This window comes from Lichtheimia ornata (assembly GCF_029851405.1).
Source record: "Lichtheimia ornata isolate CBS 291.66 chromosome Unknown scaffold00006, whole genome shotgun sequence".
Classification (NCBI taxonomy): domain Eukaryota; kingdom Fungi; phylum Mucoromycota; class Mucoromycetes; order Mucorales; family Lichtheimiaceae; genus Lichtheimia; species Lichtheimia ornata.
This window is the reverse complement of record NW_026695326.1, coordinates 377,826-393,839: the sequence shown is the minus strand read 5'-3', so window position 1 is coordinate 393,839 and position 16,014 is coordinate 377,826. Positions and strand designations below refer to the sequence as shown.

General features: G+C 43.6%; 2 protein-coding genes across 2 annotated transcripts; one reads left to right on the top strand and one right to left on the bottom strand.

Annotated features, from left to right (window-relative positions):
- Positions 1-3,459: 3,459 nt before the first annotated feature.
- Positions 3,460-5,581, top strand: O0I10_002300 (uncharacterized protein; the record flags this gene model as incomplete). Its single annotated transcript, XM_058482384.1, has 5 exons — positions 3,460-3,507; positions 3,566-3,636; positions 4,504-4,528; positions 4,589-4,693; positions 5,315-5,581. The coding sequence occupies 5 exons, from the start codon at positions 3,460-3,462 to the stop codon at positions 5,579-5,581; spliced, it is 516 nt and encodes a 171-aa protein (XP_058346882.1).
- Positions 5,582-11,257: 5,676 nt separating this feature from the next.
- Positions 11,258-13,644, bottom strand: O0I10_002299 (uncharacterized protein; the record flags this gene model as incomplete). Its single annotated transcript, XM_058482383.1, has 8 exons — positions 11,258-11,667; positions 11,732-12,030; positions 12,099-12,526; positions 12,581-12,848; positions 12,938-12,995; positions 13,074-13,204; positions 13,270-13,383; positions 13,448-13,644. 8 exons carry the CDS (start codon positions 13,642-13,644, stop codon positions 11,258-11,260), a joined length of 1,905 nt encoding a protein of 634 aa, XP_058346881.1.
- Positions 13,645-16,014: the final 2,370 nt, after the last annotated feature.

Below are 16,014 nucleotides of genomic sequence, written 5' to 3'. Positions count from 1 at the left end.
ACCCACATTATACCCCCCCCATTCTAATTTTGATAATGAAGTGTAGGTTCTTTTATAATATAAAGTTGATCAGAATGTCCAAGAGCACCTTGTGTGAAAGTTTCAGGTTCGAGAGGGATGTTCCCAATATCAAGGTTTGATGTACAGCGTTCATGCATTTATTATACAAGAGGTGTCCGACCTATTTTAAAGTTCCACTTCTTCCACTCTCACAACTTATTGTCACTCAACTGTTGCTCCAATCAAGTACATACAACTACCACCTGCGAACGATTGTCCTGCTTCAACCCATCATGTCGAGCCTCTCATTGTGTTGATCCGATTGCCTTTGGCTGAATGGCAAGTCCATGGCGTGTACACAGCCCTCTTGTCACTCTTCTACAACACACGAGTCCTTTGACACTAAACCTTCTCTTGCACACTCCTCTACCACGACCAATCGTAACAGCATTCATTCCAGCAATTGCATTAGCAAGGGCTTTACTCCATTGTCTCAAACAGCGTTCTTTAGTTGCAGCAACTTGCCTTACAGTCTTGTTCATGTGGACAGCAGATAGCCATTGTATAGAAGCAGCTTTATTTACATGTAGCAACTTGGTTCAATACATACGACTTCTTGTTAATATGAATATGGATCTGAATATTGGTTTGCTATATGGGGATGGATGGAAGTGTATACATTGTCTGGTGTGGTTCATTTGGCCCATTTGGAGCGTGATGTCTATTTTGGATGATGCGCTATCAGCCATCAACTACGCCACAATACAAGTAACCTTTAGCTGGTTGAGCTGTGATGGAAAATGACCAAGAAACGGATTAACCAACAGCTGGATGGAAAAGGAAGCGTGTCAGCCGCAATATTGGGTTTACAATGGTTATGGATGGAAGGATGCGATCAAGTGCAGTGATGAGAAGTCTTGGATGTTGCTTTGGTTGCTTGGCGGCGCGTCATCAATAGGAACGATGAGTCATGACGCGTGGATACGGCTGAGGGGGAGGATGGTTCGGATGGAATTGAGGAGAGGGCTTGTATCTATGACGAAAGGAGGTGTTTCACAGCTATGAATGATACTGGAATAATACTCGAGCAAAAGCATACAACACCTATTTTGCAATCATGGATGAAGGGTGATCATGACGACAGCAATCAAGTATGGGATGGCACAATTATCCCTAATGACTCTATATGTTTCGCCCATTTGTACCCTGTTCAATTTGGCTATATTGTTCCCTTATGTATCATGTACGTACATCGTCCACAATGCCGTGTCTACGTGTTCTTCGACTTTTTATTGAATGAAAATTGGATTCAACATAATACTTGGGTATCGTACGATCAGCTTAGATGTGCATTGGGTGGATCACTTGGCTGTTTCCTGCATTGAAAAGGGGAACTGCAAACGTGAAAAGCGAGATATCATATATTTGGCAGGGGGTTACACAGTAGGTTGCACAAGTTGGTCCAGGGGTGAAGCTGCATAACTAATCGATCGATGGAATGCGCACAGACCTAATAGCTTAATTACGAGGGCTGTTCTCAATTGAAGTCTTGAGCAGTGATCATTCTTATTGAGCTAAGAGCATAGAATATTGTTGAGGTTACGTATAAACAGTAATAGCTGTAGCAAGCGGGGTGGCATGGGGTGCACGAATTGGAGCGAACAGGAGGAACAAAGAGGCCACTCTTCTTCACTTCCCCTTCACAAAAAAGGTAAGCGTGTCTCCATTTACAAACTACAACGCGTTAATTGCTGGCATTCCTTACAATGTACAGCGTTCATTGGGGTGAACATGTGGTCAAAGGCAACACTTTCCAGTTCCAGACATTCAACAGCAAGTACGCGCGCGATCTGCCCATGACTCAAGCTTCCATTGCAGTACAACATGTATGTTCAATCGCTGCATTACTTTATTGTTCAAGTTGGACATTGTGGTTCTAAAGTTCACGTGTAGTTTGCTGTTCTCACGTTTATACGAGATCCAAAGGGGGGAGTCGTGTGTCGTGTGTATGCTTTCCATGCTTGTCATCAAGGAGAAGTCGCAACATATTGTTACTATGGGTATGTCGACATGAACAGCGAATGCTATCCTTGTTACCTTACATTACATTTACTGTAGCTTGAATACATTGGATGATGGTACCTCTGGCAGCAACAAGACATTGATATCAAAGCAAGAACGCCGTTCGTTGGCTCAATGGTATGCATGGTGTTGGATGTACAAAGCAAAACCTGTCAATTAACGAGCCTTACAGTGAAACAGCAGCAAGACAATATGGATGACATGGAGATACGGTTTTATTTGAGGCATTGATGCTATTGAGGAATACCACAAGGTAAGAGGTTCATTGTGGGATTGGTTGGATTCAAGTGAACTTACCAAACGCCATACAGTGGCAGAGCCTCTTTCGGCGATACTATTATTATCAAGGCTGCACGTCAAGGATGTCATTGTATAGTACTGTGCTCTCCTGGGGAATTTTGGCCCGGAAACAGTGTGACTCAAGATGCGGCCTCAGGGATTTAAAAATGCATCCGCTGTTCACACGGCCTCCATCCAAGTGCGGCTATTGATTTCCTTGCCTACAGAGAGAAGGTGGATATCTCTTATGATGCCAATTTCAGGATCCAATGAGAGTATGGTACATATGGCGGCATACCTTGGCGCTGCAGGTTGATTATTGTATTGCCTTCGGATGGTGTATTTGGTTGCAATTCCTTGTGATCACCATGGTTCAGGGCGTCGTGTGCCTTCCTTACCGAGTTGTCCACAATGAGAGTTCTCAAGACGTCTTCACTTTGCCTCTTTTGGGTATGCTGACAACAAAAGGGTGTGGATTGGGTTTGCTTCTTATCTCACATTGCGTTTATGGTAGGTGAACATGTTGGATGATGGTACCTCTGGCAGCAACAGGATACGGATATCAAAACAAGAATGCTGTATGGTTGGCTCAATGGTATGTGTGGTATTGGATCTACAAAGCAAAACATGTTAATTAACAAGACTTACAGTGAAACAGCAGCAAGACAATATGGATGACACGGAGATACGGTTTTATTTGAGGCAATGATGCTATTGAGAAATACCACAAGGTAAGATGTTCATTTTGATGGGATTGGTTGGATTCAAGTGGACTTACCAAACACCATACAGTGGCAGAGCCTCTTTCAGCCATACTATTATTATCAAGGCTGCACGTCAAGGACGTCATTGTACTACACTTTCCTGTGGAGCTCTACATGTTGTGCCCGGGGACAGTGCGATTCATGTTGCGCCCTCAGGGGTTTAAAAATGCATCCTCTGTTCGCACGGCTCCATCGTTTTACGGCTATTGATCTCCTTGCCTTTAGAGAGAAGATGGTATCTCTATTGATGCACTTCATCGCGTCGATCCACAGGAGAGTGCCGGTACTATGACGTTTCTTTGGCTGTGCGCTTTTATTATTACTTTACATCCTGATGGTCTATTTGGTTCCCAAGTCTGCGGGTGATGATTGCGTGATTCAGGTATGTAGGACTCTCATGCTTTTTGGAGACCTTTGCTGAAACGCCTACCATTATTTAGAGGGACCGTTGCAGAGAGCTACTTGTCTTTTGGTGCTTTGACGTTTACAAGATCACAGCTATGATTGCTAAGTATTGTTGTATGAGTTTGGACAATTGTTTATGGTGCATCCTTTATAGGTGAATCATGTCAGCCATGGGGAAGTGTTTATGTCTTTGGTGGTGTCAACCTTTATTGCGTCTCGGGTGGTTGGTTACCAAGCAACGGGCGATTTCTCTGGGGAATGTCAGCCAATGAACGTCTTCTATGAGTGGATTGTATCAGCAACAAGTAACAGCATCCATATCGTTGGTGTCATATCAAGCTTTTTCCCATCATCTGGTTCTTTCGTTATCGGCAATTCGGTGGGCATCCTGAAATGAAGGTCTCTTATCGATTGATCACATCAGCAGCAAGGAACAACTTGTATATCTTTGATATCAGCAAGCTTTCTATCTCTTGGTGGTTCTGGTTATTGGCGATTCCTTTGATGGATCTTTACAACTATACGTGTCTTATGGATGGATCATGTCATCAACAAGCGATGAGAGTCCGCGTTGACATCTTTGGTGTTACCAAGGTCATTTATGCATCTCCTCAAGGCATTCATCGTCAAGCTGCATTCGATTTCCAATGAAAAACGATTGCCATTCACATCGCTCTTTAGCCATATGTACGTCACTCCGCAGCTAGGATCTGGTTTGGGCTTTTCGATGCACAATGCTTTCTCGATTTGCATGTGGTCTTGGGCAGCAAGGATTGTCTCGTTGTCTCTCTTTGTAAGGGCTCTTCGGCATCACGTAAGTATGCTCTCTTTGGTGGTATCAATATTACTCAACCTTCTCACTGCATATGCCCATAAGGTATCGTTCCATCGCTTTCAAGCCGAGTACCACCGTAGCGGGCCTTATCAACAAGCGGACGATTGCAAAGAATCGGCTTGATTTGGATATCAGCAGGATTTCGTGCATATGGCTGTCATTGGTAAATAGAGGATGATCCGTTTTTTGGCTCCAATCCCAACCAACATCCTCTTTATTATAGTGTGCAGGCTATTCAACAAGCTACTTGTCTTCTGGTTCTTTGGGATTTTCATGGATACAGCTGTCATTGGATGTCAACATCTTTTCGTGCATATGGCTATCATTCGTAAGTGATGACCATTGGTTTCTACAACGCCTGCCAACCACTTTCGTTTATTGTAGTATGTGGTCTATTCAGCGAGCTACTTGTCTCTTGGTCCTTTGGGATTTTCATGGATGCAGCTGTCATTGGATGTCAACATGTTTTCGTGCGTATGGCTATCATTGGTAAATGATGATCCGTTCTCTTCTTCAACGCCTGCCAACCTCCTCTTTTATTATAGGATGCTACTTGTCTTCTGGTGCTTTGGGATTTCTATGGATGCAGCTGTCATTGGTAAATAATGATCCATTCTTTCTTTCAATGCCTACTAACACCCTCTTTCATGTGAGTTATTCAGCGAGCTACTTGTCTTGTTCCCTTTGGATTCTTGATGGATGCAGCTATCATTGGATGTCGACAGGGGTTTATTCATATGGCATTCATTGGTAATAGTGGGTCACCCGTTTTTTGGCTCCAATCCCAACCAACCCCCTCTTTTATTATAGTATGTGTGCTATTCAGCAAACTACTTGTATTTTGGTCCTTTGGAATATTCATGGATGCAGCTATCATTGCTAAGTATCGTTCTATGGATTCGGGAAACTGTTTATTTACCGTGCATCTTTTATAGGTGAATCATGTCAGGGTCAAAGAGCAACGTCGACAGCATCCTTCAGTGTCAGCTTGCCTTATTACATCGTTCGATGGTTTTCGTTACTGTACCACCTATTGGACACTTCCTTTTATAAGCATCTGCAGCGGCAAGGCAACAAGTTCTATACCTTTTGGTGTCACCAAGTTGTATCTCGTCTTATTGTGGACCTAGTTGTTGACAACCCTTTCAATGGATATCCTGCTACGCATGCCTGTTATCGGTGGATCATGTCAGCTACAAACAAGAAGCAGCAATGAACAACAGAGCCCACATCTTTAGTGTCAACAACATTTATTTGATCCTCTGGTGTTCTCGTTATTGGCCAATTGATTTCAAAAGCTCTCTTCACCGCACGTATCTTATGGATGTATCACATCAGCAACAAACAACAATGTTACGTGTCCTTTTGGTGCTGTCAAGGTGTATCCATCTCTCATGGCATTCATCATCAAGTATCGTTTGGAGAAACGGCTATCAGAATTGGTCACTGTGTTCGACATCTCTACAGCAAGGAAATGTGTCCTGACTATGTACTGGGTGGCGTGAAACATCGTGGATTCTCATATGACACTGGCTAAGTATTGTTACCATTACCTCAAAGATAAATTAGTGATATGCAGCTTTATAGGCCCATCATTCCATCAAGCTATAATTTCGCGTGCTCTTTGGTGCCATCAAAGTCTCTCCTTACAGTTGTCAATGGCGAATCCTATTGAATTGGAAGACGAAGATCAACATTTGAATTTGGGTGGGTGTCTCAGAAGCAAGCAAGCGATCTCTATCTTATAGTTGTGGTTGTCAAGGATACCGTTTCCATGGTTTTGGAAATCAGCTACTTGCAAGTCGTCTCTTTATCGGTGGATCTTCAGAGCAATGTTTTTATCGGTGCCATGGCGGATCTCATTCCTCAAGTACTTGTATGGATACCTTGGACGTTCTCTTGGCAAGTCAATATCCTCGCGTATGCTATTTCATCAAGACCGGATTTATTTGTTGCAGTGCATGATGTGTCTCTCTGATGACGCCAACCCAAAAAGGTCGCTTGATGGCAGCAACTACTGATATGGCGGATGTTTATTTGCTATGGGTAGAACGGGATGGTGCCTTGCTCATTTGTGTAAAGCATCGTTGGCAGCTATGATTTACATGCGACAGTGTGGTCAGCCCTATCTTGGCCCTATCAATTGCATTTAATGATTACTGCCTTAGCCGTTGGAAGTCAGACTGTTACTCAGTGGCCTTGTGGTAGATATGGGATCATGTATTGCTTTTCGCTCTTATGGGTCGGCCTCTGTGGGCGTGGGATGCTACCCTTTTATCAGACCGAACATGTTGGCTCGAGCAGCACCTATAGAAGATGCTGTTGTTTACAATGGCAGCCCCCGTTATCCGGCATGGTGCACCGTAGGGGAGAGGGTGACGGCAAAGCCTTCGCGTGGCCATCCTTGTCAGTACATGGGTTTCCATGGAAGCTAATTTGCCACCTTATCATTTATATATTTTTATGCATTCGTGGGCATCACTAACAGTACTCTAATAGCTATATCAACAAGTGGCCAAAAGGTACAGGCTGGGAGTCGAACCCAATGAGAGATGATGCCCAAAGTTGCACTACCTGACCAAGAACCTATTCAATAATAGCAGCATTCATTATTACAATAAACGCCTTTTCCATTGTCTTTGTTCGCTGCACATACCTTTGTTCATACACATAAAGACCTTTGTTGTTGGGTTGCTGGAAACCGAAAACCATAGTAGTGATTTTGAGCCGAAACAAGAAGCCAAACCAGCCAACGCCTTGATACCAAGCTTGCCCTCTATACAAGCTAACACGTCAATGGAATGTACCTGTTGACACCAAGCGTAGAGCATGAATAGCAACGAGCAAAAGGAAGCAACGATATCGCCATGGCAACCACCAACCACCAACCACGCTCATTCCTCAGCACTTGGACACACTCACTCCCTGACAATGCATGTTCAGAACTACATTAACACCTCACAGCCAACAAGACCACTTTTTTATAATACATTACCTTGATTGGAATGTCGTGAATGGGATAAAAGCAGAGGAGAGAGAAAGAGAAGAGAAGTGTTGTCTCAAGTCGTGGAGCTGCTGTCCCCCAAGTTTAAATCCCCCTACTGCTATTACACTGAGGCCAATCAATGACCCCCCCCACACACACACCATCCACCCATCGTCATCATCACCCTCACGATAGACAATAGGTACACGTAAATGAAAGAAATGATCCTCACGTATAGCAAAAGGGTGTGTGCCATTTTACACTTTACATGATAATGATGATCCAACAACAGCCATTACCTTACTATCAGGTTAGCCCGAACCATGAAAGTTAAATGATGGGCATGCTGAGCTGGAGCAAGACAATCGTTCGTATGCATTGGATTAGACAACAAAGGAGAATGGGAGGAATGGGCTATTAGCTGGCAGTTTACAAATAACTTTGCAAAATGATTTTTGTGAAATTGGATGATGTTTTGTGTTTGGGCGTAACTCAACCAAATCCTCTCGGATCAAGAAAGTTGAAGGATGGCGACGATGGGCTGGAGCAGGACAATAGTTCGTGTGCATTGGATTGGACAACAAAGGTGAATGGAAGGAATGGGCTACTAGCCGGCAGTTTACAAATAACTTACCAATTTGATTCTTCTGATATTGGATGATGTTTCTGTGTTTGAGCGTTTTTCAGTCAAATCTCATTGGATCAAGAAAGTTGAATGATGGCATGCTGAGCTGGAGCAGGACAATCGTTCGTATGCATTGGATTGGACAACAATGGAGAATGGGAGGACTAGGTTATTAGCTGCCATTTTGAACTATTCCTAAATAGTGTACAAGAATCATGCATCGCCTGTGCTGAATGACTCAAGTTACACAAACACGCCCTCTGCACCTTTGGCTCTGCCAGAGTCCAGCTACTTGACAATGAACAAAGACCACTTCTCATATAGCATCACGCTTACAAACATAAAGGCGCCTGTATCTCCAAACTTTACAATGAAACGTGGGGTTTTTATTAGAGCAATGGGCTCGGCTTGGCCAACAGCACCTTGTGTGAAAGTTTCGCGTTCAATGTCGTAAACAGCCCAAAAAATATTTTTTTGGTCGTCGTCGTCGAAGAGGTCGACTCCCAGATCCAGTTTGGCTGGTAGCGACATTGCGAAATCTGGGATTGGCAAGCTTGATCGTGAAACTGGCACCCAAGGTGCAGTTGGCCAAGCCGAGCACATCGCTCTAATAAAAACCCCACGTTTGATTGTAAAGTTTGGAGATACAGGCGTCTTTATGTTTTTACTATGCTGTAAGCATGATGCTATATGAAGAGTGGTCTTCGTTCAATGTCAAGTCGCTGGACCCTGGCAGAGCAAAAGATGCAGAGGGACCTCTTTGTGTAACTCAGCTACTTTGCATGACTGGAAGGATGGAAGGATGATACTGTATACTGTTGACAAAAGCCCGTGCATTGCGAGCTAACAGCCATTTCTTCACAATAGCCACTGTTGTCCACTCTATGACATGTGAGCGATTCTCCTGCTTCAGACATTTATTTCCATGATTGGATTATGTTGATCCGAGTTGATTTGACCGAGATACAGCCAAAGAGGGATTACATCAATCCACACATCTAACCATGCTCTATGTTGCTCAACTGAAGTAACCTTGTATGAGCGTAGCTCAGCCAAATCAACTCGGATCAACATAATCCAATCATGGAAATGAATGTCTGAAGCAGGAGCATCGTTCCACTGTCATAGAATGGGCAACATTGCCGATTGTGAGGAAATTACTGTTAGCTCGCAATGTATGGGCTGTTGTCAATAGTATACAGCATCATCTTTCCATCCTTCCAGTCATGCAAAGTAGCTGAGTTACACAAAGAGGTCCCTCTGCATCTTCTGCTCTGCCAGAGTCCAGCTACTTGACAATGAACAAAGACGACTCTTCATATAGAATCAATAGTTAAAACTAAAGGTGCCTGTATCTCTAAACTTTATAATCAAACGTGAGGTTTTTATTAGAGCAATGGGCTCGGCTTGGCCAACAGCACCTTGTGTAAAAGTTTCACGTTCAAGCTTGCCAATCCCAGATTTCGCAATGTCGCTACCAGCCAAACTGGATCCGGGGCTCAACCTCTTTCGACGACGACCAAAAAAATATTTTTTGGGCTAGTTGCGACATTGAACGTGAAACTTTCACCCAAGGTGCTGTTGGCCAAGCCGAGCACATTGCTCTAATAAAAACCCCACGTTTGATTGTAAAGTTTGGAGATACAGACACCTTTATGTTTGTAAGCGTGATGCTATATGAAGAGTCGTCTTTGTTCATTGTCAAGTAGCTGGACTCTGGCAGAGCAAAAGATGCAGAGGGACCTCTTTGGTGTAACTCAGCTACTTTGCATGACTGGAAGGATGGAAAGATGATGCTGTATACTATTGACAACAGCCCATACATTGCGAGCTAACAGTAATTTCCTCCCATTCACCTTTGTTGTCCAATCCAATGCATACGAACGATTGTCTTCCTCCAGCCCAGCATGCCCATCATTTAACTTCCATGATTCAGGGGGATTTGAATGAGCAACGCTCAAACACAGAAACATCATCCAAGTATCAGAACAATCAAGTTAATTTCTACTTCTTCCTCTCCCACTTTATTTCCTCTTCCTCCCATTCTCAACTGTTACCCCAATCAAGTACAACTACCAACTGCCAACGATTGTCCTGCTTCAACCCATCATGTCAATCCTACAACTGCCTTGATCCGATTGCCTTTGACTGAATGGCATCGTCCATGGTGTATACACTCCACTACAACACACGCCTCCCTTGACACTTCCCCATCTCTTGTACAATCCTCGACCACTATCAAACGAACAGCATTCATTGCAGCAGCTGCTGTTAGCGGTGTCTTTACGCCATTGCCTCAAACAGCGTTCTTCCTTTGCAGCAACTAGTGTTACGGCTTTGTCACATGGACAGCAGATAGCCATTGTATGGGAGCAGCTTTATTTACGTGTAGCAACAACTTGCTTCAATACAAACGAACTCTTATGGATATGGATATGGATCTGAATAATGGTTTTGTACGTGGAATGAAAGGATTGGGATATGTACAATACGTGGAAAGAGGGTGTATCCATTATCAACATGGCTATCATCCTGGACCATTATGCTACTTTACATCCGATTCCATGGCAGCGATCACCACCCTTTGTGCAACCTGACAACTATCTACAACCATCACCATTGTCCAGCTCGACGTTTTGACACGCCATCCATATTGTTCGCCATCCCATCCATTCATCTTTTCACATTGTACGCCCAAAGGATAGAAGCTTTCCCAAATTATGTACCTTCCTGTTTGGAGCAATTCTTTGTACCTCACAATCAATCTATTTCTCTTGTGAATGTTGTTGGATTAAAGGGATACTCATTGCGTTGGCCAACCATTTCTCAGTTTACAAGGCGTAAGAAACCTTCCTTCTTCATGGGTCGGGTATCCTCGTGTGTGAGCATTGGATGCATTGGATGCATTGTATTATTATGGGAGATGTATGCATGATTGTAAAAGTTGATCCACTCGTAAACGCTGTGATGAAGGGAAAAAGAAAGGAAGAGGAAAAGGAATCTGATTGGTTCATTATGTCTTGAACAAAGGCTGCATTTGATAGTACGCATGGGGTGATTCATCATCCCTACTCGCCTTCACTTGGCCTCTTTGAATAACTCCAAAGGACAATGTACATAATAAGATAATAATGTATTTATATTAGCTGGATGTATGAGAGATTAAGAGAATAAAAGCGATAGTGGCTGTTTAGGTATATCAAATACACTACACTACAGAGAGTGGAAGGGAAATGAGATGTAGGCATACAAAATTGTTGTAACTTTTTGGATCGGGATCACTAAGCAACAGGTGGTAGCACCTCATCACCAGGAGGGATGATACCAGGTGTGCCAAATTGTTGGATACTGGCAATAGCACCCATAATGGCACACATGAAAATGGAGTGAAGGACCGTACGTCGGAAGATATACCCTTCCTTTCCTTGCATGCCCAAGGTAGAGACACCGGTAGTCAAGTTTTGGGGTGAAATCATTTTGGATGTCACTGCACCACTGGAATTGGTGGATGCCATCAGCACAGCCGATAAGCCAATTTGACGAGCAGCAACCACTTGTAGGTTACCAAAGAGCGAATTGGCCGAGGTATCACTACCTGACAAGAAGCATGCCAACCAACCTAGCCACGCTGACAAAAACGGGAATGCGTTGCCCACCGACGATAAGGTAAGACCAATAGTGTACACCATACCTACGTGTATGAGCCATTTTAGGTGAGTGAGACTAGATCAAAAAGCAAAGCTGGGATGTTTTACCCGAATAGTTATAAAGGTAAGCGAGAGCCATAATGAATGACACGGTGAGGATAGGCAACCAAAGTTGTTTGACAGTGTCCCATAGGGCTTGAGGAATGACTTTAGGCTTAGCGCCATGTAAAAGTACAATGCACGTGAATGGGACATTGGCAACCAAGATGGCAGTGCCTGTGGCAAGGGGTTGGAAATCCCAGGCTGCTGCATATCGTTCGCCATACAACGTCAGCCATACACGTTCGTGAAGCTGTGGCCATAAGACATGGATTGCACCATAACTAGGGACCTTGACAAAAGACCAGCTGAAGGAATTTGTATATGGGATCAGCTACAACATGTACAACTCTTCTATAACAATAAAAAAACTTACATGATAACCACGACAATGATGCTCACCCAAGGACTCCAAGCAACAATGGATTCCAATAGAGTGGGTTTAGCCAGCTCGGTGATGGGTGATGGAGATACGCCATCCACTCCCTTGTTGCTGTTGCTGTTTATGCTATCACCACCACTGCTACCAGCAACAGCGTCGTGAGGATGATCATCGTATGTTACTTGGGTCTTGTCACCCTTGGCTCCATCTTGAACATCCTCTTGTTGTTGTTGTTGTTCCTGATTTTTTTCGGCAGCTTTGGATTCCTCATCATTAGCAGGCCGAGTAGGTGTATACGTGCATGCAAATTCGGCACGATAGGGTGGTTTCCAGTATTGGAGAAAAACGACAAGAGCGATCATTGCTACCAAACCGGCAATCAAATCGGGGAGCTCCGGTCCCACCCAATTGGCAAATATAGCCTAATAACACAAAATCAATCACTCTTAGCTTTTAATTTTGACGCTTATACATACCTGAATAGCAGCAAAGGAAACACCAGCCACCACAGCTGCAGGCCAACATTCTAATAATCCTGCCCTGAAGCCTGCAAAGAATGTAATAGCATACAACGGCAAAAACACGCTGACAAATGGTAGTTGACGACCCATCATAGCTGACAAACTCATCACAGGCAATCCGGTGAGGTTGGCCAATGTGGTCACTGGAATACCAAGTGCGCCAAATGCAACAGGTGTTGTATCAAAAATGAGCGTGTAGGTGAGTGCGTCGACCTTATCGAAGCTGCAAGAAAAGGTAAAATAGTATCCATTTAGCTCAATATTCATGCATACATATGCATGCATCATCCATTGTAGTAAACTACTACTCACCCTAAGGAGGACATCAAGGCGGAGCAAATAGCGCCTGGTGTACCAAAACCGGCAACGCCTTTTTGGGAGCAACATAACACAACATCAGAATCATGGTTCATTCAAATCATTTACAACAGCAGTACGTGTTGCTTACCTTCTAACAATGCGCCAAAAGCAAATCCAATAACGAGTAACAAGACACGTTGATCAGGTGGTGTGTTTGTGACAATCCATCGCCGGAAAATATCAAAAGCACCGGAACGTACAGCAATGTTATACACAAACCTACAATGTCATCCTTCAATACATGCCATCAACAATACACTGATACTAAATCTCCTTCCTCTTACATTGCATTAACAACAATCCACATGATGGGCCAATTGGCAAAGACGATACCATTGCCGATGGATTGGAAAGCTTGTTGTGCTGGCATGTGGAATCCAAAGATGGCTATGAAAATACTGAAACGTTTTCGGTATGAGCATTCTACACGCTACAACCACCCCAATTTTTTTCTCGTAGTACCAGACAATGAGACCGGATAATGATGCAAAGTGTGCTGGCAATCGAAATGCTCCAAGAAACAGCAACACAACAAGTAGCGGGATCACAGCAACAAAAAAGGATCCAACAAGAGTGCCTCGGATTGGTGCAAGTTCTTGTATAAAAAGACCATCATCGTATGCCTCTTGGGGCACTGGAGGCACATTTGCCACAGACATGACGTATTCGTTGTATTGGAATGAAGAAGAAAAGAAGAACAAAGGTTGCCCAACAGTCGTCAGTCAAAAAGCAGAAATGGGTTTGTGCTTTTTTTGTGAAAAAAAAAGGGAGGGGGAAAGAAATCACAATGTAAGGTACAGAGGCTCTCTTTTATAATAATGCAGCCGATCTCAGGAGACAAAGTCAGGATCCGCACCACCACCACAAACCAAACAAATGCAACCTTTACAAAGATAAACCTTGACCACATCGGCACAGTGCGCGTGTTTTTTCTTCCACTGATAAGCCCCATGAGACGTAATCTTCCTGATGAGAAAAATGAAATCGTGTCGGACCACACAATTATTTGTGCAGGAACCTCTCGCTCACTCTCCCCGCATTTTTTCCCTTGTGACATGTGCCACATTGCACCTCCAGAATTGGGTCTGTGGTTATACCGCATTCCTTTAGAAGGAAAGGTATCGATACTTCCATCTACGAACGTTTCCATCTTTTACGGAAAAAAATGTCAACTGATCCACGCACGCCATAGTCGATTACGGCAGCATGTATCAGGAGCTTACAAGGTGTGTACACACAACACACACATTCACACCTAAAGCAACACGTCAATGTGATCATTTCGATTACGTGAGAAACATAAATACAACATGCATTGATTTGTGTCAAGAAGGGCCCAAATTTGGTCATGTGGTCTATTCCTCACCTCTTTCCGCTTCCACCCAGCCCACTCATCCAACCGATGATAACGGTGAGAAAATACAATGTATGCACCCAGGTATTGGGATGATCCCCAAAGATAAAAAAGGCCAACGGAACCTTGCTGCTCTTATTTAGGCCCTGGGATCAACCTCGTACACACACACACTCACACACACAACTTTGGCGTGTGAATGGACATCCTTACTGCTGTAACCATATACCAGCATAACGGATTTGATTCTACAAGCACGTGGGTGGTATTCTATGTAAGCCCACATCACATCATCCGCACGCATATTGATCCATGCATGTGCAAAGTAGTCATAGAGCATCCCTATTATGCTAATAAGGGAGCGAATTCCCATATCACCAAAAAAGGATAATACACCAGAAAGGCCACGAATGGTGCAAAAAGAAAACAGCAACAAGCATGGAGATCGTATTATAAAGCAGCAGGGAACGAATTACTACGCTTCTTGGAAGTACTGGAAATCGTTATGGAAAAACGAAAAGGGGGTTCTTCGTGCGTGAGAATTGCTCAGCTAAGCAATGGGTACAGTACGGTGGTTGTCAGGGTACACATGTCGATCCATCGTTTGGCATTTGGCCCGTAAACAAATACACGAGCGCACTGTTTATGTGTATACATTTGATTGCAGCTTTGTGTACAAAGGCTGCAAGCCTTTAATGACGCCTCGCCTATACCTTAATTAAAAAAGCCAAGATTCAGCAAGTGCGTGTGTGGGAGTCGTGCACGTTTTAAAGCGATGGCATGTCTCTCAATGAAGCACTTGATACGCACAACTTGATCCGCAGCTACCAGTAAGTAACCCTTGTGCAACGTGCCATTCACAATGTGTGTGATAGTAAAATCAATGATTCGTGATATCGTATGATGCATTGGGCTTGAATCTTTTACAAGATAAGGACCATTACACAGGTTGTAGGTAGATTCTTTGATTGCGTATGCCATCATAGATGATGATAGCTGATTTGCAGCTTGCGATTCATTTCATGAACTAAGCGCCGTTAATGTTACTAGCACGAGGCAGTAGCCATGGGTTAAAGAGAGCTCATGATACTTTCAGGATAGCAAATGTTCATCATTTTCAAAGTTGATGTCATTCAATCTACATCTTTATATAAAGCATGCCATTGCTCCATACGTGCTCGTAATAGTGCGAGCGTGATGATGATGCACCTTGATACAAACATAATGAATCGGATGCGTCTCGTCTTTGAAGAGGAGTGATTGTTGATTCGACCATATACCCGATTCTCTAATCCAACTTTAATGCTTCTCTCCCACCCGATGAGGAAGGAGAAGGAAAGAAAGAATAAGCAAATCCGATGTTTCTTTGTCGATCATCCCTGTTTCCCTTTGTCACGATTCTCTTTCCGGTTCTTGTCGTTTCCACAGGATGAAGAACAAAGAACGATGCCCACTCTTCATTCCTTTTTCTTCTTTCGTTGCTCTCCTCTTTATGCCATACGGGCCCAACTTGCACCTTTACTTTGCTACGGCAAGAACAAAAAATCATGTGGGTCACTTTATTCCTCCTAAAGGAGTATACACGCGGTCGTTGTCATGCATGTAAATCCCACTGCTTGGATAGAGGTACTACCAAGATCTATCCCACCACCACCTTTACCTCCTTTGACGTTAT